The sequence below is a fragment of the Dromiciops gliroides genome, chromosome 3 (genome assembly GCF_019393635.1).
Source record: "Dromiciops gliroides isolate mDroGli1 chromosome 3, mDroGli1.pri, whole genome shotgun sequence".
Classification (NCBI taxonomy): Eukaryota; Metazoa; Chordata; class Mammalia; order Microbiotheria; family Microbiotheriidae; genus Dromiciops; species Dromiciops gliroides.
The window spans coordinates 641112378-641137867 of record NC_057863.1 but is presented as its reverse complement, the minus strand read 5'-3'; the positions used below and the strand labels follow the sequence as shown (position 1 = coordinate 641137867).

The 25490-nt window shown below is 44.7% G+C and overlaps 2 protein-coding genes across 2 annotated transcripts; both read left to right on the top strand.

Annotated features, from left to right (window-relative positions):
* The first annotated feature begins 7626 nt into the window (after positions 1 to 7626).
* On the top strand, positions 7627 to 11114 carry LOC122750178 (ubiquitin-like protein ISG15). The gene is made up of 2 exons (XM_043996849.1): positions 7627 to 7735; positions 10367 to 11114. The coding sequence occupies exons 1-2, from the start codon at positions 7733 to 7735 to the stop codon at positions 10859 to 10861; spliced, it is 498 nt and encodes a 165-aa protein (XP_043852784.1). The 5' UTR covers positions 7627 to 7732; the 3' UTR covers positions 10862 to 11114.
* A 6298-nt stretch (positions 11115 to 17412) lies between these two features.
* Positions 17413 to 23085, top strand: LOC122749730 (ubiquitin-like protein ISG15). The gene is made up of 2 exons (XM_043996221.1): positions 17413 to 17668; positions 22321 to 23085. The coding sequence occupies exons 1-2, from the start codon at positions 17666 to 17668 to the stop codon at positions 22819 to 22821; spliced, it is 504 nt and encodes a 167-aa protein (XP_043852156.1). The 5' UTR covers positions 17413 to 17665; the 3' UTR covers positions 22822 to 23085.
* The last annotated feature ends 2405 nt before the right edge of the window (positions 23086 to 25490 follow it).

Genomic DNA, 25490 nt, shown 5'->3' with positions numbered 1-25490 from the left:
GTATGGTTGGAAACTGAGAGAAGGGAATTTAATTCAAAGAGAAAATAGATTTTTCTTAGGAGAGCTGCAGTGGGAACATGAACTGGTAAGAGAGAGAGTTTCAGGAAATTTAGCAACATTTGAATTATAGCCTAGATTGATTTTTTGGGGAATAGATAGATCAACAGAGGTTTAACCAGCAAAGATAGGGACTAGCTTCTCTCACCAAATACCAAGGTAACTCCAAATGGATATAAGGCCTACATGTAAAAGTCTTCTTGTTCTTTGGTTGATTTCAGTTGTGTCCAACTCTCTGTGATCCCATTTGGGGTTTTCTTGGCAAAGATACTGGAGTGGTTTGCCATTTCTTTTTCTAGCTCATTTAAAGATGAAGAAACTGAGGCCAACAGGGTAAAATGACTTGCCAAGGGTCACACAGCTAGCTAGTAGGTGTCTGAGGCCAGATTTGAATTCCTGAAGATGAGTCTTCCTGGCTCCAGGCCCAGTGCTCTATCCAAGTGATAGAGAAGATTATAGGGAAAAAATGGATAATTTTGATTATATAAAATTTAAAAGTCTACATACAAACTAATCCTTTTTGGTTTTTTTTTTTTTTGTTTTGTTTTTTTTTGTGGGTCAATGGGGGTTAAGTGACTTGCCCAGGGTCACACAGCTAGTAAGTGTCAAGTGTCTGAGGCTGGATTTGAACTCAGGTCCTCCTGACTCCAGGGCTGGTGCTTTATCCACTGCACCACCTAACTGCCCCCAGACTAATCCAATGTAGTAAAAATTAGAAGGGAAATAGGTAACTAGGGGAAAAAAAATCTTTTCAACTAGTGTCTCTGATAAAAGTCTCATATCCAAAATACTAAAGAACAGATTTAAATTTCTTCTTCTTTTTTTTTTTTTTGGTGAGGCAATTGAGGTTAAGTGACTTGCCCAGGGTCACACAGCTAGTAAGTGTCAAGTGTCTGAGGCCGGATCCGAACTCAGGTCCTCCTGAATCCAGGGCTGGTGCTTTATCCACTGCACCACGTAGCTGCCCCTGAAGGCTTTATTTTGGAGATTTTAAACATTATTATTATTTATTTAATAGGTGGTAGGCATAGGGGAGGACAGATTGATACTTTTTTTTTTTTTTTTGGTGAGGCATTTGGAGTCAAGTGACTTGCCCAGGGTCACACAGCTAGTAAGTGTCAAGTGTCTGAGGCTGGATCCGAACTCAGGTCCTCCTGAATCCAGGGCCAGTGCTCTATCCACTGCGCCACCTAGCTGCCCCAATACTTTTTTTTAAAAGCAAGAAAAGGAATTCACAAATGGAATTGGATGGTGGGGTGGGGCAGATGTTCCGCTGTGTGACTGGGTCCTAACCTTTCGTGATCACTGAGTACATTTGGTACCTAGGGGGCAGCTAGGTGGCCCTGGATTCAGGAGGACCTGAGTTCAAATCTGGCCTTAGACCCTTGACACTTAGTAGCTGTGTGACCCTGGGCAAGTCACTTAACCCCAATTGCCTCACCAAAAAAACCAAAACCCTTTTTTAACTAGGACCCCATTTCTTATCTTCCCCTCTATTCCTGCCCCAAACATTACATTTTTATTTTTTAATTTAATTTAATTTTATTATTTTTTTGGTGAGGGAATTGGGGTTAAATGACTTACCCAGGGTCATATAGCTAGTAAGTGTCAAGTGTCTAAGGCCGGATTTGAACTCGGGTCCTCCTGACTCCAGGGCCTGTGCTCTATCCACTGTGCCACCTAGCTTCCCCCAAACATTACATTTGATTGGTGGACTCATTGGACAATAAGACACCTACAAAGGCAGTCGACCCATTCCATCTCTACCAGGCTTGCTTCCTGTTGAATGGCTGTGAGGGCAGGGCTGACAGCAGAGTTGGTGTTATGGGAAGCCCACTGCTACCTTATCTGCCCAACACTGGCATCCCGGTGTGTGGAGTGGTGGGGGATGACAGAACCCTTCTCCACAAAAGTCAGTGATGGCTATCATCTGGGAGACTCCACCATTCCCAGGGGTCTTGGACTCTGGCTCCTGGGCCCACAGGACCACAGTATCACAGATGCAGACCTGAAAAGGACTTTAGAAACTGTTTAGCCCATTCTCCTCATTTTATAGATGAAGAAACTGAGAACCAGAGATGGAAAATGACTGTCCAAGGTCATGCAGGTAGAAAGTGGCAGGGGTGAGATTTGAACTCAGGTCTTCAGACTCCAAATCCAGCTCTTAGATTCTGTAAGGGGCCCTGAACTTTAAACCCCTAGCTTTAAAATGGAAGAAACTGAGGGACAGAGAGGGCAAAGTGAATTGCCTAAGGTCTCACAGGTAGTATGTCACCTAGAGGACAACTAGGTGGATCGGTGGTTAGAATGCTAGGCCTAGAGTCCCAAAGTCTGGGTTCAAAATTTGGTATCAGACACTTTGTTACTGCGTGACCCTGGGCAAGTCACTTAACCTCTGTTTGCTTCAGTTTTTAGGATCAAATGAGATACTGTTTGTAAAGCTCTTAGTACAGAGTGCTTTATAAATGTTAGCTGTTATGTTTACTTTCTTCATCTGAAAACTGCCTGTTCATATCCTTTGACCATTTCTCCATTGGGGAATGCTTTGTATTCTTACAAATTTGATTCTGTTCTCTATATAGTTTACAAATGAGGCCTTTATCAGAAACACTTATTGTAAAAATTGTTTCCCAGCTTTCTGCTTTCCTTCTTTTTTTTTTTTTTTGGTGAGGCAATTGGGGTTAAGCGACTTGCCCAGGGTCACACATCTAGTAAGTATTAAGTGTCTGAGGCCGGATTTGAACTCAGGTACTCCTGAATCCAGGGCTGGTGCTCTATCCACTGCACCACCTAGCTGCCCCTCTGCTTTCCTTCTAATCTTGTTTACATTGGTTTTATTTGTACAACCTCTTTTTTTTTTTTTTTTTAGTGAGGCAATTGGGGTTAAGTGACTTGCCCAGGGTCACACAGCTAGTAAGTGTTAAGTGTCTGAGGCTGGATTTGAACTCAGGTACTCCTGAATCCAGGGCCAGTGCTCTATCCACTGTGCCACCTAGCTGCCCCCTGTACAACCTCTTTTTAAATTTAATATAATCAAAATGATCCATTTTATGTTCCATAATGTTCTCTATTTCTTGTTTGGTCATAAATTCTTCCCCTCTCCATAGATCTGAGAGGTAAACCAGCCCTTCCTCTCCTAATCTGACTATGGAATCACCCTTTATGTCTAAATCATGTAAACATTTTTTTTTGGGCAGGGCAATTGGGGTTAAGTGACTTGCCCAGGGTCACACTGCTGGCAAGTGTCAAGTGTCTGAGGCCAGATTTGAACTCAGGTCCTCCTGAATCCAGGGCTGGTGCTTTATCCACTGCACCACATAGCTGCCTCCTAAATCATGTACTCATTTTGACTTTATTTTGGTATATGGTATAAGATGTTGGTCTATGCCTAGTTTCTGCCATACTATTTTCTAGTTTTTGTCTTTTCATCGGGAAACCTTGGAAGTAAAATTTCATTGAATATCCATCTTTTCCCCTGAAAGAGAACACTCAGTTTTGCTGGATAGTATATTCTTGGTTGCAATCCAAGTTCCTTTGCCTTCTGGAATATCATATTTCGTTTTTGGTTTTTTTGTTGTTTGTTTTGTTTTTTTGTGGGGCAATGGGGGTTAAGTGACTTGCCCAGGGTCACACAGCTAGTAAGTGTCAAGTGTCTGAGGCCAGATTTGAACCCAGGCACTCCTGAATCCAAGGCTGGTGCTTTATCCACTGCGCCACCTAGCTGCCCCTTGGAATATCATATTTCAAGCCTTCTGATCCTTTAATGTTGAAGCTGCCAGGTCCTGTGCAATCCTGACTATGACTCCATGATATTTAAATTTTTTCTATCTGGCTCCTGGCAGTATTTTCTCCTTCACCTGATGATTCTGGGATTTGGCTACAATATTCCTTGGAGTTTTCTTTTTGGGGTCTCTTTCAGGAGGCAATCGGTGGATCCTTTCAGTGACTATTTTATCCTCTTATTCTACAATATCAGGGCAATTCCCCTTGATCATTTCCTGGAGTATGCTATCTAGACTCTTTCTGATCATGGCTTTCAAGTAGTCCAATAATTCTCAAATTATCTCTCCTGGATCTATTTTCCAGGTCAGTTGTTGTCTTTCCAATGAGGTACTTTACATTTTCTTCTATTTTTTTTTTCTTCTTTTGATTTTATTTGACTGATTCCTGGTGTCTCATGAAGTCATTAGTGTCCATCTGCTTAATTCTAATTTTTTTCCTTTTTTTGTTGTTTTAAGGGCAATGAGGGTTAAGTGAGTTGCCCAGGGTCACACAGCTAGTAAGTGCCAAGTGTCTGAGGCTGGATTTGAACTCAGGTCCTCCCGAATCCAGAGATGGTGCTTTATCCACTGTGCCACCTAGCAGCCCCCCTAATTCTAATTTTTAAGGCATTGTTTTCTTCAGTAAGCTTTTTTTCCCCCCCAGGGCAATGAGGGTTAAGTGACTTGCCCAAGGTTACACAGCTAATGTCAAGTGTCTGAGACCAGATTTGAACTCAGGACCTCCTGAATCCAGGGCTGGTGCTTTATCTACTTCAATAAGGTTTTGTTCCTCCTTTTCCATTCTGGCCAATTCCCGCCCCCGCCCCGCCACATTTGGCCAACTGTATTTTTTAAGGAATTGTTTTCTTCAGTCAATTTTTGTGCTTCCTTTTCCAAGCTGTTGATTCTTTTTTCATAATTTTCTTGTGTAACATTCATTTCTCTCATTTCTTTTCCTATTTTTTCTTCTTGATCTTGAGATTCATCTTTCACCTTGAAGCTTTGCATTTAGGCATTTTGAGAGTATTGTCCTCATCTAAATTTGTGTTTTTGTCTTCCCTGTCACCACAGAAGCTCTCAACAGTAAGGGCCCTTTTCTGTTTCTTACTCATATTGTGGCCTATTTATTTATCTATCCATTCATTCACTTATTTATTTATTTATTTATTTATTCAGTCATTCATTTACTTATTTATTCATTCATTCATTTATCTATCTATTTATTTTTAAAGTTGAGGTCTGCTCCTGGAGCACAGGGGCCACTGTTACAAGCTTCTTGTGCTGGGGGATAGGGGCCTCACAGCCCTAAACCTACTCCCTGCACTGGGATGGCTTAGCCTAGTCATGCCTGTCCTGTGGGTGGTTCTCTAGCTGGCAGTTTGCCCTCTCAGCCAGTGCTGGCGGGTCTCACGTCTGGCCCGATGCACCACCAGCCTGCTGAGCCAGGACCAAGGGGCTTCAGTTGCTGTGCTGTGGCCAAGAGCTTCCTGCTGACTTGCCCAGACCCTCTCTGTGCTGCACTGTGCTGTGCTGAGCTGTGCTGTGCTGAGTTGTGCTGTGCTGAGCTGTGCTGTGCTGCACTGTGCTGTGCTGAGCTGAGCTGTGCTGCACTGTGCTGTGCTGAGCTGAGCTGTGCTGAGCTGAGCTGTGCTGAGCTGTGCTGTGCTGAGCTGTGCTGCACTGTGCTGTGCTGCACTGTGCTGAGCTGAGCTGTGCTGTGCTGCACTGTGCTGTGCTGAGCTGTGCTGTGCTGTGCTGAGCTGAGCTGAGCTGAGCTGTGCTGAGCTGAGCTGTGCTGAGCTGTGCTGTGCTGCACTGTGCTGTGCTGAGCTGAGCTGTGCTGAGCTGTGCTGTGCTGAGCTGTGCTGTGCTGAGCTGAGCTGTGCTGAGCTGTGCTGTGCTGAGCTGTGCTGTGCTGAGCTGTGCTGTGCTGTGCTGAGCTGAGCTGAGCTGTGCTGAGCTGTGCTGTGCTGTGCTGAGCTGTGCTGTGCTCCCCTTTTGTCCAAGTGAGACTGACCTTTAATGAAGTCTTCTAAATTATCTCAGGTTGGAAGATTGTGACTGTCTTTTTGTAGGTTCTGTAGTTTCAGAATCTGTTCAGAGACTTGATTTAATGTTATTTTTGAGGGAAACTTGGGAGAGCTCAGGCAACTTCCTGGCTTCCCTAGGTCATCTTGGTTCCACCAAAGTTGTTGTTGTTGTTGTTGTTTTGTAGGGCAATGGGGGTTAAGTGACTTGCCCAGGGTCACACAGCTAGTAAGTGTCAAGTGTCTGAGGCCGGATTTGAACTCTGGTCCTCCTGAATCCAGGGCCAGTGCTCTATCCACTGTACCATCTAGCTGCCCCCCACCAAAGTTTTTATCAAGTAGTGAGTTCTTATCCTAGAAGCTGGAGTCTTTGGGTTTATCAAATAGTAGATTACTTAGTCATTGACTACTGTGTCTCCTGTACCTAATCTTTTTTTTTTTAATTTTTTTTTTTTTTTTAGTGAGGCAATTGGGGTTAAGTGACTTGCCCAGGGTCACACAGCTAGTAAGTGTTAAGTGTCTGAGGCCGGATTTGAACTCAGGTACTCCTGACTCCAGGGCCGGTGCTCTATCCACTGTGCCACCTAGCTGCCCCTCTCCTGTACCTAATCTATTCCACTGATCCACCACTCCATGTCTTAGCCAGTACCAAATAGGTTTTTGTTTTGTTTTGTTTTGTTGTTTTGTTTTTTAGTGAGGCAATTGGGGTTGTGACTTGCCCAGGGTCACACAGCTAGTAAGTGTTAAGTGTCTGAGGCCAGATTTGAACTCAGGTACTCCTGACTCCAGGGCTGGTGCTCTATCCACCAGTACCAAATAGTTTTGATGACTGCTGCTTTATAGTATAGCTTTAGATTTGATGTGGCTAGCCCACCTTCCAGTGCATTTTTTCATTAATCCTTAGATATGATTATTATTATTATTTGGTATGGCAATTGGAGTTAAGTGACTTGCCCAGGGTGACACAGCTAGCTAGTAAGTGTCAAGTGTCTGAGTCCAGATTTGAACTCAGGTCCTTCTGAATCCAGGGCTGGTGCCCTATCCACTGTGCCACCTAGCTTCCCCGTCCCTGGATATTCTTGACCTTTTATTATGTTGGAAGGTACTTCAGAGGACATCCAGTGCAATTTCCTCATTTAAGTGACCCCATCCCAAGTCACATGGGGAATAGACTGCAAAGTTAGGATGGCACAGGGCTTGGTATACAGTTAGTGCTTAATAACTTCCTTTTTTTTCTTTATTCATTCATAATAGGTTTAGAACAGGAAGGGACTCTAGGAGTCAACTTCTTCCTTTTACAGGGGAGGAAACTGAGGCAGTGACCTCTTGCCTGGTTAGTACGAACGAGAAAGATAACATTTGAACCCAGTTCCTCTTTCTCTAAATGCCCTCACTCCACCATTCCACAGGAGTGGCCAAGGAGTCAGCTTAGGGGTGGATGATCCTTGACCCTCTCTGGGGCCCTGGGCTGGGGGTAGGGAATCACATCTTGCTATCCCCAGCCAAGCCTCCCTCTTCCCAGCAGCCCCACTGGAAGTCCCTTGTTGGGGGTGTGTTGGGGGAGGAGAAGTCTAGTACACGGGTAACTTTTATGCTTTCTATTGTCTCATAGGAGTTTTGTTTCTGCTTCCAGCCTGGGAACAGCTCAGAAGGGAAATTGAAACTGAAGGTGTTTTCTAACCAGAAAGTAGAGTTTCTATTTCCATAGTGCAGTCTCTGACTCCACCCCCCTGGGCTGAGCTAAACCAGTGCAGGGATATAAAACTAGGCAGTCAGAGGCTGTGACAGAGGCGGTGACCAAGAAGGTGACCGAGAAGGGAGAGAGAAGCATCCTCAGAAGCCTGAGCTCGAACCTGAGAAGACCTTCCTTGCCCAAGACCTGCAGCCATGGTAAGGTGGGAGCCCCAGGTTACTTCATCCCTTCAGGCCTCAGTTTCCCTTTTCTCCCTTTTAAAAGTTTCAATCCTTTGGTTGTTTCCCTACTTCTCTATATAACACTCCCTTCCTCATATGCTCCTCCCTGACCCACCCCAACAGTGGAACCCTGCCTTCTAACAGGGAACACCAGGGAGGCAAAATAGACCAAAAGGGCAACTGAGTCTGAGAGGTCTGTCACCTCCTTCTCTGGCCCCAATCTCCCTCCCAAGAGGAGCGAGGGCTGCTGTTTATTCCTCTCCTGTCCTCCAGAGACCAGAGTGTTCATTGCAATCCATCTGAGGCCAGTGTGCTTTCCTCCACACCCTCCTTTCCATTGCTGAAGTCCACTTTCTCCATCTGCATCACTTTGCCCAAGTCTTCCTAGGTTTCTCTGAATTGGAGTTTTGACTTTCTTGCCTGTAAAATGGAGATGCGAATGTTTGACCTAGAGTTCCACATGCTGGAGGGGGACCCTGATGGTCTGAGGGACCTTGGGCACAAGCCTCAGTTTCTTCATCTAGAAATTGGAGTTAGACTCAGTGACCTCAGGCATCGCTTCCAGATCTACATCTATGATTCACAAGAAAGGACTGGTGAAGCTCCCATCCAGCTTGAAATCTGGACGGAACTATAGAGGTTGTCTCCTTCAACCCTTTTATAGAACAGCAGAGAAAACTCAGATCCAGACATGTTCTTACTGTTTTAAGGTCATAAAGGTAGCAAGTGGTAACAGTAGGATTAGAACTCAAGACTTTTGACTCCAAAGCCAGCATTTTCCATTACACTTGCTGCCTGAGAGGTATATAGACAGTTCTGGAGATCACTCCCCTCATTTTCTGTTCCTCTCTCCTCTCTCTGTCTCCCTCCTTCCCTCCCTCCCTCCTTCCCACTCACTCCCTCTCTTCTCTTTCTTCTCTCTTTTCCCCTTTCTCTCTCGCTCTCGCTCTCACTCTCGCTCTCACCACTCTATCTTACTCTCTGCCTCTGCCTCTCTGTTTTTCTGTCTGTATGTGTCTCTTAGATAAAGCAGGATAAAAAAGGTTAGGATAGGTTAGGCTTAGCCAGCCTGGGCTCCAATACAGTACAATATCATATGATACAATACCACAGGTTACTACTGCATGCTCTCCCAGACTTTAGAGGGGACCTAGTTCAACCCCTTTATTTTGGAGATGAGGACAGGGGGACATAGAGACCTGATGTGATTTGAGCAAAGTCACATAGGTAGTAAGAATTGGAAGCAGGACTTGAACCCTGGGCCCCTCACACCAAACCTAGTGCACTTTTTTTTTTTTTGCAGGGCATTGGGGATTAAGTGACTTGCCCAGGGTCACACAGCTAGTAAGTGTCTGAGGCCAAATTTGAACTCAGGTACTCCTGAATCCAGAGCCGGTGCTTTATCCACTGCGCCACCTAGCTGCCCCCCTAGTGCACTTTTTTTCTTTTAGACTTTTTTTTTTTTTTTTTTTTTTTTAGTGAGGCAATTGGGGTTAAGTGACTTGCCCAGGGTCACACAGCTAGTGTTAAGTGTCTGAGGCCGGATTTGAACTCAGGTACTCCTGACTCCAGGGCCGGTGCTTTATCCACTGCGCCACCTAGCTGCCCCCCTAGTGCACTTTTGAGTAGCTATGACTGAGGTCCACTGTGCAGAGCCCCATGTGCCAAGTCCCTTGGAGCTCTGCTGAGATAGGGAGACAGAGACAGAGAGACAGACAGAGACAGAGAGGGAGGGAGAGAGAGACAGAGGGAGACAGGGAAACAGGCATGGAGAGAGAGACTCACAGACAGAGAGACAGAGTCGGAGAGACAGAGAAGAGACAGAGATACAGGGAAAGAGACAGAGATAGAGAGACAGAGAGACAGAGACAGAGAGAGAGATTTAAATCTCAAGCTCCTCTGATTCATTATCCAGATTGGGAAGACAGACTGATTAGGAAGAGGTGAGTTCAAGAGAAGCTTCAGTCTCTGCTCCTATTTCTACTTTCACAGGCATGTGATAGTGGGATCACAGGGTTTTGGGTTGGGGCTGGGAGAGACCCCAGGGACCATCTAGTCTCTCTATGTCACAGAGGAGGAGGCTGAAACCTGGAGAGGTTAAGGGGCTCAATAATAATAATAATAAACAATAACAACAACAATAATAAGCAACAATAATAGCTTGCATTGGTGAATCAAGGTTAATAAAACACTTTCCAAATGTCATTTCATTTTATCCTCACACCAACCCTGGCAGGTATGTACTATTATGACCCCCTTCTTACAGATGTGGAAATTGAGGCTGAGACTTCCCTCCCTCTCACCCAGGATCACAGAGTTAAATAAGCCACTGAACCTAGATTGCAACTCAGGTCTTCTGGACTCTCTACTCACTGGACCACCCAGCTACCTAAATCACTTGAGATTACCCTGGTAGTGAGTGACAAGGGCAGGACTGAAACTCACATTATCTGACTCCAAATCCAGTATTCTTTCCATAGAACTGGACTAGCTCCTAAATGCTTTATCTTTTCCAAGCTTCAGTTTCTTTCTCTGTAAAGGTGGGGTACCCCTCCTCACAGGGCTGGAAGTGCTTGAGCCTCAGATATTACCTGATTTCTCTTGCAGAGCCTGCATCTGAAGGTTAAGATGCTCACTGGGATGGCGTGCACAGTAAAGGCAGGCTACAACACCACTGTCCTGGACCTGAAGAAAGAGATTGCCAATAAGCTCAGTGTACCTGCATATGAGCAGCGGCTGGCCACAGAGGGTGGGGAGCTATTGCTCAACTGGAAAGCCCTCTCCCAGCACAGGGTGAAGAATGGGGATGTATTGCTGATGGTGGTGGATCACAACCAGTCCTTAGACATCCTGGTGCGGAATGACACCCACAGCAGCTCCTACCGCATCCAACTGAGCCAGACTGTGGCCCAATTGAAGAAGATAGTGCAGGGCAGGGAGTCGATCAGAAGGGACCAGTTCTGGCTCTGTTTTGAGGGGCAGAACATGCGAGATAATGACCACTTGGGAGACTATGCCCTCAGCCCACTGTGTACCATCCAGATAAACCTAAGGCTTCGTGGAGGAGTTACAGGCACTGGGGGCCTTGGATCCACTGGATAGGGAAGAGAATGTGTGTGTGTTAGGGGGCCTTGTCATTCTCTTGACTCTTTAATCTGACTTTCCTCTAGCTCTTGGGCTGGGATCAATGAAGGGCTGGGCCTTGAGATTTGGTTTGATGCTTCCCTATTGACCTGCCATTCTCTACTCCCCTGGGTCTTGACTCCTCTCCTAGGTCTCGACCCTTTCCCTGGCATGCTCCCTGCCTGAAATGTCTGGATCCAACAGTTATAATGAATGTCAATAAAGGAGAAAACCTGTCTCATACTCCAGAGTCTTTTTTTTCCTCCTTTTTTCCCTAAAAGGGGAGGGAGATAGGGGGCTCATCTTCCCTTTCTAAGCTTAGGGGGTCCCGGGTCCCTCCCAAATAATGGTATTCAGTTGAATAAGCTGTTATGGTTCTGTGATATGCAAGGCATGGGGTGGGTGAGTAGGTGTAGCTCTCATCTACCTTTTGTCTTCAGGCATTTATTTGCCTTCCATTGGGAGATAGAGCAGTTACACATGAATCAATATTAAATAATCTGAGGAAGGAGAAAGCATTAAGAGGCAGGGAGATGAGGCAAGGCTTTCTTTTTTTTGTTTTGTTTTTTGTTTTTTTAGTGAGGCAATTGGGGTTAAGTGACTTGCCCAGGGTCACACAGCTAGTAAGTGTCAAGTGTCTGACGCTGGATTTGAACTCAGGTCCTCTTGAATCCAGTGCCAGTGCTTTATCCACTGAGCCACCTAGCCGCCCCCTTGACAGCAGTTTAAATGGATGTAGGGGATGAGAGAGAGAGAGAGTGTGTCCAGTATTACTCCTCCTGGGTTGTGAGTTTGGGGGATGGGGAGGAGGGTGGTGTCCTCCACAGTAATAGGGTGGGAGGTGGAGAGAATTTGTAGGGAAAGATAATGGTTCTGGACCTATGGAGTTTAAGATGTCTCCTGGACTTGTAGTTCAAGATGTCTGTGAAGCAGTTGGAGATGTGAGATTGGAGGTCAGCAGAGACATTGAGGCAGAGAAAGTAGATTTGAGCATCATCAGCCTAGAGACAGATGGTAATTAAATGCATGGGAGCTGATGAGATCACCAAGTGCAGTAATTTAGAGGGAGAGGAGAAGAGGGCTCAGAACAGAGTCCCAAGGGACAGGTAGGGTCAGAGAACATGATCTGGAGGAGAATCCAGCAAAGGAGACAGAGAAGGAGTGGTCAGAGAGGGAGGAGGAGAATGGGGTGGGGAAGAGAGGGAGAAAAGCAGGGAGGGAGGGGAGGTGTCTCAAAAACCTAGAGAGAAGAGAATCTCAAGGAGAAGAGAGTGATCCACAGTGTCAAAGGCTTCAGAGATGTCAAGGAGAATGAAGATTGAGAAAAAGCCATTGGATTAGGCAACTTAGAGATCACTGGCAAACTTAGAGAGAGCAGTGTCAGTGGGATGAAAAAAATTGAAAATGACATGATAAGGGGTTAAGAAGAAAGTGAGAGGAGAGGGAGTGAGGCAACTATTGTGGTTGCCCTTTTCAAGAAGTTTAACTTGAACTTGTATGAACTGATGTATAGTGAAGTGAGCAGAACCAAGAGAACTTTGTGCACAGAGACAGCAATGTTGTTTGGCGAAGAACTGGAAATGACTTAACTATTATCAGCAATACAATGAACCAAGACAATCCCAAAGAACTATTGATGAAACATACTATCCACCTACAGAGAAAGAACTGATATTGACAACACAGACTGAAACATGCTATTTTTTCACTTCCTTTTATGCAAGTTTTCTTGTACAAAATGACTAATATGGCAATAATATTTTACATAATTGCACATTTATTACTTCTATTTGATTGTTTACCACCTCAGGGAGGGGATAGGGAAGGGAGGGAAGGAGTGATACAATTTGGAACTCAAAACTATAAATAAAAATGTTTATTGTTTTTAAAAAAGTTTAGTTGGGAAATGCAGAAGAGAAATCAGATGATAGTTAGAAAGGCTGGAAGGATCAAGTGAGTTGTTTTCAGGATGGGGGAGACATGGGCATGTTTGCCTGCAGTAGGGAATGAGCCAGGGGAGAGGGAGAGATTGAGAATAAGTGAAAGATGGGGATGACAGAGAGGGCAGTCTGTTGGAGGAGAGGAGATGGAAGGGGATCACTTGAATACTTAGAGCCTTGATAAGGAGCGAGGGTACTTCATCAGGTGAGACGAGTGAAGGAGGAGAGAATGGTAGAAGGCATCTGAGTGATGGGGGATGGGGGAGAGGGGAGAAGAGGGATCATGGTGAATGGTCTCACAGTTTTCTGTCAAATATGGGGGAAGATTCTCAGCTGAGGGAGTGGGGACAGGAGGAGCCATGGGAGGTTTGAGGAAGGATGAGAAAGTGTGGAGACAGACAGTGAGCTGATAAGGAGGTATAGTAGAATTGCCTGGCAGCAGTAAGGACCCATTTGAGATCCTGTAACATATATATATATTTTTTTCTGTAACATAAATTTGTAGTGGAGCCAGTCAGAACAGTTGTGTGATTTTCTCCATCTTCATTCAGCAGTTTATGTGTAGGAGCAGAGGCAATAAATGGTGGGAGTTAAGTAAAACTGAGGCTTGGCTGGGTATAAACAGTGATATAAGGAGACTAGAGATCCAAGAGAGGAGGACAATGTAGAATTGGATTAGTTGACCAAGGGGTCAAGATGAAGAGAAGAGGAGAGAGTGGTTAGTGCAGGGGAGATGGCCTGGGAGAGAACTGAGGGGTCTAGAAATGGACAGTTCCAGCGAGGATGAAGAGTTGGGTTTTGAAAGGGAAGGCAGAAGGGAGAGGTGAAAAGTCAGTAGATTCTGGTCAGATAAGGGGATATCAGAGTACTTGAGCATGCAGATGATACATTTATGGGTTATGACTTCTTCTTGATGTTGTTTGTCCTTTGTCCTTAACTGAGTTTGTCTTCAAAAAAAGGAAGGAGAAATAGTAGGAAGATAAAAAAAATTCATAATTAACAAGCAATAAGATCCATCATTTCTCTCTCAGGATATAAGGAGAGATCTGTCTACGCCGCCCCTCCCTCCCCCCAAGTCCTACCTCAGAACTATCTGCTGGATTCTTTTTTTTAACGGGGCAATGGGGTTAAGTGACTTGCCCAGGGTCACACAGTTAGTAAGTGTTAAGTGTCTGAGGCCAGATTTGAACTCAGGCACTCCTGAATCTAGGGCCGGTGCTTTATCCACTGCAACACTTAGCTGCCCCATCTGCTGGATTCTTTATCTCTCTGCCCCCTTGTCTTTGTGTACTACCTGACCACATCCTCTTGGAGGCCCAACTCCTTGCTGGAATGTCTTGAATTGCCAGGAGTGTGATCATTGGCCAAACTACCCTAATGGCTTCCACTGGCATAAAGGGATAAGATAACAGAAACTTTGTGTGTGTGTGTGTGGGGGGGGGCAATGAGGGTTAAGTGACTTGCCCAGAGTCACACAGCTAGTAAGTGTCTGAGGTCGGATTTGAACTCGGGTCCTCCTGAATCCAGGGCTGGAGCTCTATCCACTGCGCCACCTAGCTGTCCCCACCTATATATATATATATATATATATAAATTCACTCACTCATTTATTTATCTGCTCATCCATTTATTTATTTATCCATTCATTTATCTAATTTTATTTTACTAAAATTTTTTCCAACTACATGCAAAGATATTTTTTTGAGTTCCAAATTTTTCTCCCACCCTCCCTTCCCTTACCCTTCTTGAAGCCAGCAAGCAATCTGATATAGGTTATACATTAGAATCATGTTAAACATATTTCCATATCAGTCATGTTGTAACAGAAGAATCAGAACAAAAGGGGAAAAAATACTCAAGAAAGAATAAACAACAACAACAAAAAAGCAACAACAAAAGTGAAAATAGTATGCTTCAATCTGTATTCAGACTCCATAGTTCTTTTTCTGAATGTGGAGAGCATTTTCCACCATGAGTCTTTTGGCATTATCTTGGATCATCGTGTTACTGAGAAGAGCTAAGTCTATCACAGCTGATCATCATATTCCACCCCCCCTTTTTTTTCAGGGCAATGAGGGTTAAGTGACTTGCCCAGGGTCACACAGCTAGTAAGTGTATCTGAGGCCAGATTTGAATTCAGGTCCTCCTGAATCCAGGGCCAGTGCTTTATCCACTGCACCATCTAGCTGCTCCTATCACAGCTGATCATCATACAATGTTGTTGATATTGTGTACAATGTTCTCTTGGTTCTGCTCATTTCACAAAGCATCAATTCATGTAAGTCTTTCCAAGTTTTTCTGAAATCCATCTGCTTATCATTTCTTTTTTTAATCATAAAGTATTTTATTATTTTCCAGTTACATGTAAAGATAATTTTCAACATTTGTTTTCATAGGATTTTTGGTTCCAGATTTTTCTCCCACCCTCCCTTCCCTTCCCTCTCCCCCAGGATGGAAAGCAATCTGATATAGGTTATATGTCCAATCACATTAAACATAGTTCTGCATTAGTCATATTGTGAAAGAAGAAGCAGAACACAAGGGAAAAACCTTATAAAAGAGAAAAAAACAGCCAAGAAGTAGAAACAGTATGGTTCAATCTGCATTCAGAATCCACAGTTCTTTCTGGATGTGGAGAATATTTTCTATCATGAGTTCTTTGAAATTGTTTTGGGTCATTGCACTGCTGAGAAGAGCCAAGTCTATCACAGCGGATTATCACACAATGTTGCTATTTCTGTGTGCAATGTTCTCCTGTTTCTGTTCTTCTCACTCAGCATCAGTTCATGTAAGTCATTCCAGGTTTCTCTGAAATCCTCCTGCTCATTATTTCTTATAGTACAATAGTATTCCATTACATTCCTATACCGCAACTTGTTTAGCCATTCCCTCAATTTCCAATTATTTTCTACCACAAAAAGAGCAGCTATAAATATTTTTGTATATGTGGGTCCTTTTCCCATTTTTATGTTCTCTTTGGGATACAGACCCAGTAATAGTATTACTGGGTCAAAAAGTATGCACAGCCCCTTAGCCCTTTGGGCATAGTTCCAAATTGCTCTCCAGAATGGGTTGGATCAGTTCACAACTCCACCAACAGTGCATTAGTGTTCCAATTTTCCCACATCTTCTCCAACATTCATCATTTTTCTTTTTTGTCATACTAGCGAATTGGATAGGTGTGAGGTGGTATCTCAGAGTAGTTTTAATTTGCATTTCTCTAGTCAGTAGAAATTTAGAACATTTTTTCATATGGCTGTATATAACTTTAACTTCTTCATCTGAAAACTGCCCATTCATATTCTTTGACCATTTCTCCATTGGGGAATGACTTGTATTCTTATATATTGATTCATTTCTCTATATATTTTAGAAATGAGACTTTTATCAGAAAGACTGGCTGTAAAAATTGTGTCCTAGCTTTCTGCTTTCCTTCTAATCCTGTTTGCATTGGTTTTGTTTGTGCAAAACCTTTTAAATTTAATGTAGTCAAAATGATTCACTCTGCATTTCATAATGTTGTCTCTCTCATCTTTGGTCATAAATTCTTTCCCTCTCTGTAGATCTGACAAGTAAACCATTGCTTCCTTTTCTAATTTTGTCTATGGTATAACTCTTTTTGTCTAGATCATATACTCATTTTGACTTTACTTTGTTATATGGTGTAAGATGTTGGTCTATGTCTGGATTCTGCCATACTATTTTCCAGTTTTCCCAGAAGTTTTTGTTAAATAGTGAGTTCTTATCCCAGAAGTTGGAGTCTTTGGGTTTATCAAACAGTAGATTACTATAATTATTTACTATTGTGTCTCCTGTGCCTAACCTATTCCACTGATCCACCACTCCATTTCTTAGCCAGTACCAAATAGTTTTGATGACTGCTACATTATAGTATAGCTTTAAATTTGGTATGGCTAGCCCCCTTCCAGTGCATTTTTTCCCATTAATCCCGTGATATTCTTGACCTTTTGTTCTGTTGGAAGGCACTTCAGAGGGCATCTAGTTCAATTTTGTCATTTAAATGACCCATCTCAAGTCACATGGGGAATAGACTGCAAAGTTAGGATGGTACCGGGCTTGGTATACAGTCAATAACTGCCTTTCTTTATTAATTCATCATAGGTTTAGAGCAGTAAGGGACTCCAGGAGTCAACTTCTTCCTTTTGCAGGGGAGGAAACTGAGGCAGTGACCTCAGGTCTGCTTTTGACACTTCAGTTTACCCCCTCTAGACGAGCCCCAATAGAACATTGTGCTTGAGGTCACATGGTTAGTAAGAGCAAGCGAGATAACATTTGAACCCAGTTCCTCTTTGTCCAAATGCCCTCTCTCTACCATGCCACAGGAGTGGCCAAGGAGGGCAAACAAGAAGAGGTCAGCTCAGAGTTTCTGCACCTAGGGGTGGATGATCCCCGAGCCTCTCTGGGGCCCTGGGCTGGGGGTGGGGAATCACACTTTGCTATCCTCAGCCAAGCCTTCCTCCTTCCTACAGTCCCTTGTTGGGGGTGTATGAATGAGGGGAGGAGAAGTCTAGAACATGGGTCACTTTTACGCTTTCTATTCTCTCATAGGAGTTTTGTTTCTGCCTCCAGCCTGGGAACAGCTCAGAACAGAAACTGAAACCGAAGACGTTTTCTACACAGAAAGTAGAGTTTCGTTTCCAGAGTATGTCTCTGACTCCGCCCCCTTGTGCGGAGCTAAGCCAGTACGGGGATATAAAACTAGGCAGTCAGAGGCTGTGACAGAGGCTGTGACAGAGGTGGTGACAGGACACGGGAAGAGGAAGCAGCCCCAGAAGCCTGAGTTCAAATGTGAGAAGACCTTCCTTGCCTAAGAATTGCAGCCATGGTAAGGTGGGAGCCCCAGGTTACTTCATCCCTTCAGGCCTCAGTTTCCCTTTTCTCCCTTGTAAAAGTTTCTATCCTTTGGTTGTTTCCCTACTTCTCTATATAACACTCCCTTCCTCATATGTTCCTTCCCGCCCCACCCCAACAGTGGAACCCTGTCTTCTAACAGGGAACACCAGGGAGGCAAAATAGACCAAAAGGGCAACTGAGTCTGAGAGGTCTGTCACCTCCTTCCCTGGCCCCAATATCCATCCTGTTACAGGAAAAGAGGTGGTGGTATGTAATGGTATTCCTCCTTTTTTTTTTTTTTTTTAGTGAGGCAATTGGGGTTAAGTGACTTGCCCAGGGTCACACAGCTAGTAAGTGTTAAGTGTCTGAGGCCGGATTTGAGCTCAGGTACTCCTAACTCCAGGGCCGGTGCTCTATCCATTGCGCCATCTAGCTGCCCCTGTATTCCTCCTTAAATAATTACACCTCTCACACACAATACAATTAGAGTAAAATGGTCTGGGGGCAGCTAGGTGGCGCAGTGGATAGAGCACCGGCCCTGGATCCAGGAGGACCTAAGTTCAAATCCGACCTCAGACACTTAACAATTACTAGCTGTGTGACCCTGGGCAAGTCACTTGACCCTCATTGCCCGGCCAAAAAAAACAAACCAGAAAAAAAAATGGTCTTTTGTTTGGGTGCTTAGAGAAAGTGACCAAGAAGGAAGTCAAAGACTTTGCCTCAAGGGGAGAAAATGGCTTGGAGATGTGTTTCTCTGAGACACCTTTTTCTTCCACCGGAAGGGAGGCCAAAGCTTTTACAGAGGACAGATGGTGGGGGACCGGATGGGGTGACCACCTGACTATAGAAAGTTCCCTTTGGGGGTGGGGAAAGCTTGAATGAGGGGATGGTGGTCCTGACTTCTGTAGTTATTTCTGTCCTCAGCCACAGATAAGGCAGCAGCCACACCTAAGGCAGCAGCCACACCTAATGTGCTTATCTCCCTTAGTTCTTCCGTAGAGCAGTCCCTTAGTTTAGCTTCTCTAGAAGAAAACCTTATTCAGGCCAGACCTTTATCATTCCTAAGAGGAGCAAGGGCTGCTGTTTATTCCTCTCCTGTCCTCCAGAGACCAGAGTGTTCATTGCAATCCATCTGAGGCCAGTGTGCTTTCCTCCACACCCTCCTTTCCATTGCTGAAGTCCACTTTCTCCATCTGCATCACTTTGCCCAAGTCTTCCTAGGTTTCTCTGAATTGGAGTTTTGACTTTCTTGCCTGTAAAATGGAGATGCGAATGTTTGACCTAGAGTTCCACATGCTGGAGGGGGACCCTGATGGTCTGAGGGACCTTGGGCACAAGCCTCAGTTTCTTCATCTAGAAATTGGAGTTAGACTCAGTGACCTCAGGCATCGCTTCCAGATCTACATCTATGATTCACAAGAAAGGACTGGTGAAGCTCCCATCCAGCTTGAAATCTGGACGGAACTATAGAGGTTGTCTCCTTCAACCCTTTTATAGAACAGCAGAGAAAACTCAGATCTAGACGAATTCTTACTTTTATAAGATCACAAAGGTATCAAGTGGTAAGGGTGGGATTAGAACTCAAGACTTTTGACTCCAAAGCCAGCATTTTCCATTACACCTGCTGCCTGAGAGGTATATAGACAGCTCTGGAGATCACTTCCCTCATTTTCTGTTCCTCTCTCCTCTCTCTGTCTCTCCCTCTCCCTTCTTCCTGCCCTCCCTATCACTCTTTCTCCCTCTCTTCTCTTTCTCCCAAATCTTTCTTTTTTCTCTGTTTCTCTTTTCCTTTCTTCTCTCTCTCTTTCCTCTCTCTCCCTATCTCCTTCTCCCTTTCTCTCTCCCTCCCTCTGTCTCTGTTTCTCTCTTCTCTTTCTCTTCCTCTCTCTCTGTCTCTCTCCCTCTCTTCTCTTTCTTGCTTTCTCTCTCCTTGTCTCTTTCTCTCCCTCTCCCTCCCTCCCTTCCTTTCCCTCTCCCTCTTCCCTCCCTCTCTCTTTCTCTCTCTCCCCTCTCTCCCTTCCTTTCTCTCTTTCTGTTTTCTTTCTTTCTTCCCTGTCTTTCTGTCTCACTCCCTGTCTCTGTCTCTTCCTCTCTTTTCTCTTCCCTCTCTCCCTTCCTTTCTCTCTGTCTCTGACTCTGTTTCTCTGTCTGTCTCTCCTAGTTAAAGCAGGATACAATAGGTTAGGCTAGGTTAGGCTTATATAGCCTGGGCTGGGCTAGGCTAGGATTGCATACTCTCCAACACAGTACAATACCATATGATACAATTCCACAGGTAACTATTGCATGCTCTCCCAGACTTTAGAGGAGACCTAGTCCAACCCCTTTATTTTAGAGATGAGGACAGGGGGACGTAGAGACCTGATGTGATTTGAGCAAAGTCACAGAGGGAGTAAGGATTGGAAGCAGGATTCGAACCCTGGGCTCCTCACACCAAACCTAGTGCACTTTTGAGTAGCTATCACTGAGGTCCTCTGTGCAGAGCCTCATGTGCCATGTCCCCTGGAGCTCTGCTCCTTCCCATCTCTCTCTTTTTTTTTTTTTGTGCGGGGCAATGGGGTTAAGTGACTTGCCCAGGGTCACACAGCTAGTAAGTGTCAAGTGTCTGAGGCCGGATTTGAACTCAGGTCCTCCTGAATCCAGGGCTGGTGCTTTATCCACTGTGCCACCTAGCCACCCCCCTTCCCATCTCATAGAAGGGAAAGGAGACAGATAACTACAAGGCAAGTTGTGGCAGGTGGTGTATGTGTATGTGTGTGTGTGTGTGTGTGTGTGTGTGTGTGAGACAGAGAAAGAGAGAGACAGACAGCGACAGAGAGGCAGGGAGAGAGAGAGAGAGAGAGAGAGAGAGAGAGAGAGAGAGAGAGAGAGAGAGAGAGAGAGAGAGAGAGAGAGAAAGACATACACACAGAGAGACAGAGTAAGAGACACAGAAGAGACTGAGAGACAGGGAAAGAGACAGAGATAGAGAGACAGACAGACAGACAGAGAGATTTAAATCTCAAGCTCCTCTGATTCATTCTCCAGATTGGGAAGGCAGACTAATTAGGAAGGGGTGAGTTCAAGAGAAGCCTCAGTCTCTGCTCCTATTTCTACTTTCACAGGCATGTGACAGTGGGATCACAGGGTTTTGGGTTGGGGCTGGGAGAGACCCCAGGGACCATCTAGTCTCTCTATGTCACAGAGGAGGAGGCTGAAGCCTGGAGAGGTTAAAGGGCTCAATAATAATAATAACAATAATAATAATAATAATAATGATAATGATAATAACAACAACAACAATAATATCTTGAACTGGTGAATCGAGGTTTATGAAACACTTTACAAATGTCATTTGATTTTATCCTCACACCAACCCATGTTACAGATGTAGAAACTGAGGCTGAGACTTCCCTCCCCCCCCCCCCCTGCCCCAAGATCACAGAGTTAAATAAGCCACTGAGGCTGGATTGCGACTCAGGTCTTCTGGACTCTCTACTCCCTGCACCACCTAGCTGCCTAAATCACTTGAGATTACCCTAGGAGTGAGTGACAAGGGCAGGACTGAAACTCATGCTATCTGACTCCAAATTCAGCATTTTGTTTTTTTAATCATAAAAGTATTTTATTATTTCCCAGTTCCATAGTTTTCAACATTTGTTTTTAGATTTTGAGTTCCAAATTTTTCTCCATCCTTCCCTTCCCTCCCCCCTCCCTAAGACAGCAAGCAATCTGATATACGTTATATATGTACAACCACATTAAACCTGTTTTTCTGCATTAGTCATGTTGTGAAAGAATCAGAACAAAAGGGAAAAACCTCAAAAAAGAAAAAAAATTATAAAAGTAGAAATAGTATGGTTCAGTTTGCATCCAGATTCTTTTTTTCTGGATGTGGAGAACATTTTACAACATGAGTCCTTTGGAACTGTCTTGGATCATTGTATTGCTGAGAAGAGTTAAGTCTATCACAGTTGATCATCACTCAGTGTTGCTGTTACTGTGTACAATGTTCTCTTAGTTCTGCTCACTTCACTCAACATGAGTCCACTTAATTCTTTCCAGGTTTTTCTGAAATCTTACTGCTCATCATTTATTAAAGCACAATAGTATTCCATTACATTCATATACCACAACTTGTTCAGCCATTCCCCAATTGATGGCCATTCCCTCAATTTCCAATTCTTTGCCACCACAAAGACAGCTGCTATAAATATTTTTGTACGTGTGGATCCTTCCCCCTTTTTTATGCTCTCTTTGGGATACAAGACCTAGTAATGGTATTGCTGGGTCAAAGGGTATACACAGTCTTATAGTCCTTTGGCATAGTTCTAAATTGCTCTCCAGAATGGTTGGATCAGTTCACAACTCCACCAACAATGCATTAGTGTTCCAATTTTTCCATAGCTTCTCCAACATTTATTATTTTCCTTTTTTTTGTCATATTAGCCAATCTGATAGGTGTGAGGTGGTACCTCAGAGTTGCTTTAATTTGCATTTCCCTAATCAATAGTGTAAATCCAGTATTCTTTCCATAGAACTGGACTTCCTCCTAAGCTGTTTATCTTTTCCAAGGTTCAGTTTCTTTTTCTGTAAAAGTGGGGTATTCCTCCTCACAGGGCTGGAAGTGCTCGGGCCTCAGACATTATCTGATTTCTCTTGCAGAGCCTGCATCTAAATGTGAAGACCACTGGGGTGTTCCCTGCAAAGGAGGGCACAGTAAAGGCAGGCTACAACACCACTGTCCTGGACCTGAAGAAAGAGATTGCCAAGAAGTTCAGTGTGCCTGCATATAGGCAGCGGCTGACCACAAAAGGTGGGGAACTATTGCTCAACTGGAAATGTCTCTCCGAACACAAGTTGAATACTGGGGACACACTGCTGCTGGTAGATCAAGACCAGTCCTTAGACATCCTGGTGCGGAATGGCACCCACACCAGCTCCTACCGCATCCAACTGAGCCAGACTGTGGCCCAGTTGACGAAGATGGTGCAGGACAGGGAGTTGATCAGAGGGAACCAGTTCTGGCTCTGCTTTGAGGAGCAGAACATGCAAGATAATGACCACTTGGGAGACTATGCCCTCAGCCCACTGTGTACCATCCAGATGAACCTAAAGCTTCCTGGAGGAGTTACAGGCACTGGGGGCCTTGGACTCACTGGATAGGGAAGAGAATGTGTGTGTGTTAGGGGGCCTTGTCATTCTCTTGACTCTTTAATCTGACTTTCCTCTAGCTCTTGGGTTGGGATCAATGAAGGGCTGGGCCTTGAGATTTGGTTTGATGCTCCCCTATTGACCTGCCATTCTCTACTCCCCTGGGTCTTGACTCCTCTCCTAGGTCTCGACCCTTTCCCTGGCATGCTCCCTGCCTGAAAAGTCTGGATCCAACAGTTATAATGAATGTCAATAAAGGAGAAAACCGGTCTCTTATACTCCAGAGTCTTTTTTTTTCCTCCTTTTTTCCCCTAAAAGGGGAGGGAGGTAGGGGGCTCATCTTCCCTTTCTAAACTTAGGGGGCCACAGCTCCCTCCCAAACAATGGTATTCAGTTGAATAAGCTGTTATGGTTCTGTGATATGCAAGGCATGGGGTGGGTGGGTAGGTGGAGCTCTCATCTACCTTCTGTCTCCAAGCATTTGCCTTCCATTGGGAGAGAGAGCAGTTACACATGAATCAATATTAAATAATCTGAGGAAGGAGAAAGCATTAAGAGGCAGGGAGATGAGGCAAGGCTTTCTTTTTTTTTTGTTTTGTTTTTTGTTTTTTTAGTGAGGCAATTGGGGTTAAGTGACTTGCCCAGGGTCACACAGCTAGTAAGTATTATGTGTCTGAGGCCGGATTTGAACTCAGGTACTCCTGACTCCAGGGTCGGTGCTCTATCCACTGTGCCACCTAGATGCCCCCTTATTTTTGTTTTTTTAGTGGGCAAGGCTTTCTTGAAGGAGGTGGCACCTGAGCAGGGACTTCAGGGACAGTAGAGATTGAGGGGCAGAATGGGGAGAACATGTACTACAGCTGTGGGAAACAATAGAAGTGGAGTTTAGGGAGGGGCAAGAAGGTTAAACCATTTGGACTGGAATCTAGATTGCCTGGAGAGAATTCACGTGAAATCAATCAATCGGTAACCACTTATTAAGTGTTTACAATGTGCCAGGCACTGTGCTAAGTGCTGGGGATACAAAAAGAGGCAAAAGACAGCTCCTGTCCTCAAGGGGTTTACGATCTACGGGGGGAGACAACATGGAAACAAGTATATACAAAGCGAGTTCTAGACAGGATAAATAGGAGATAATAGGGGAAAGACCCTGAAATGAAGAGCAATTGAGGAAAGTGGGGTTTTAGCTGGGACTTAAAAGAAGCCAGGGAGGTCAATAGAAGCAGGGAGGGAGAGAAATCCAGGCATGGGAGAGGATCAGAGTGAATGCCTGGAGCCAAGAGATGGAATGTCTTGTTTCTGAAATGGCCAAGAGGCCAGTGTCACTGGATCACTGAGTATGTAGAAGGGGTTAAGGTGTAAGAAGACTGGGAAGGTAGGAGGGGAGCAGGTTATGAAGGGCTTTGAATGTCAAGCAAAAGGTTTTGTATTTGCTCCTGGAGCAGATAGGGAAACACTGGAGTTTACTGAGGGGGGCTGGGTGGGTGATATCATTGGATTGTGCTTTAGGGAAATCATTTGGTAGCTGAATGGAGGATGGCTTCGAGTGGGGAGAGACTTGATCAGGCAGACCCACCAGCAGGCCCTTGCATAATCAAGGTGTGAAGTAATGGGAGCCTGTAAGAAGGGGTGTGTGGCAATGTCAGAGGAGAAAGGGGTGTATTTGAGAGATGTTGCAGAGGTACAATTGCTGGACTTGACAGCAGTTTAAATGGATGTGGGGGATGAGAGAGAGAGAGAGAGAGAGAGAGAGAGAGAGAGAGAGAGAGAGAGAGAGAGAGAGAGAGGGAGGGAGCGAGAGTGAGTGTCCAGGATCACTCCTCCTGGGTTGTGAGTTTGGGGGATGGGGAGGAGGGTGGTGTCCTCCACAGTAATAGGGTGGGAGGTGGAGAGAATTTGTAGGGAAAGATAATGGTTCTGGACCTATGGAGTTTAAGATGTCTCCTGGACTTGTAGTTCAAGATGTCTGTGAAGCAGTTGGAGATGTGAGATTGGAGGTCAGCAGAGACATTGAGGCAGAGAAAGTAGATTTGAGCATCATCAGCCTAGAGACAGATGGTAATTAAATGCATGGGAGCTGATGAGATCACCAAGTGCAGTAATTTAGAGGGAGAGGAGAAGAGGGCTCAGCACAGAGTCCCAAGGGATAGGTAGGGTCAGAGAGCATGATCTGGAGGAGAATCCAGCAAAGGAGACAGAGAAGGAGTGATCAGAGAGGGAGGAGGAGAACGGGAGGGGGTGGGGGGGGGAGAGGGAGGGAAACAGGGAGGGAGGGGAGGTGTCTCAAAAACCTAGAGAGAAGAGAATCTCAAGAAGAGAGTGATCCACAGTGTCAAAGGCTTCAGAGATGTCAAGGAGAATGAAGATTGAGAAAAAGCCATTGGATTTGGCAATTTAGAGATCACTGGCAAACTTGGAGAGAGCAGTGTCAATGGGATGAAAAAATTGAAAATGACATGATAAGGGGTTAAGAAGAAAGTGAGAGGGGGCAGCTAGGTGGAGCAGTGGATAAAGCACCAGCCCTGCATTCAGGAGTACCTGAGTTCAAATCTAGCCTCAGAGACTTGACACTTACTAGCTGTGTGACCCTGGGCAAGTCACTTAACCCCCATTGCCCCGCAAAACAAAACAAAACAAAACAAAAAAATAAAAAAGAAGAAAGTGAGAGAAGAGGGAGTGTA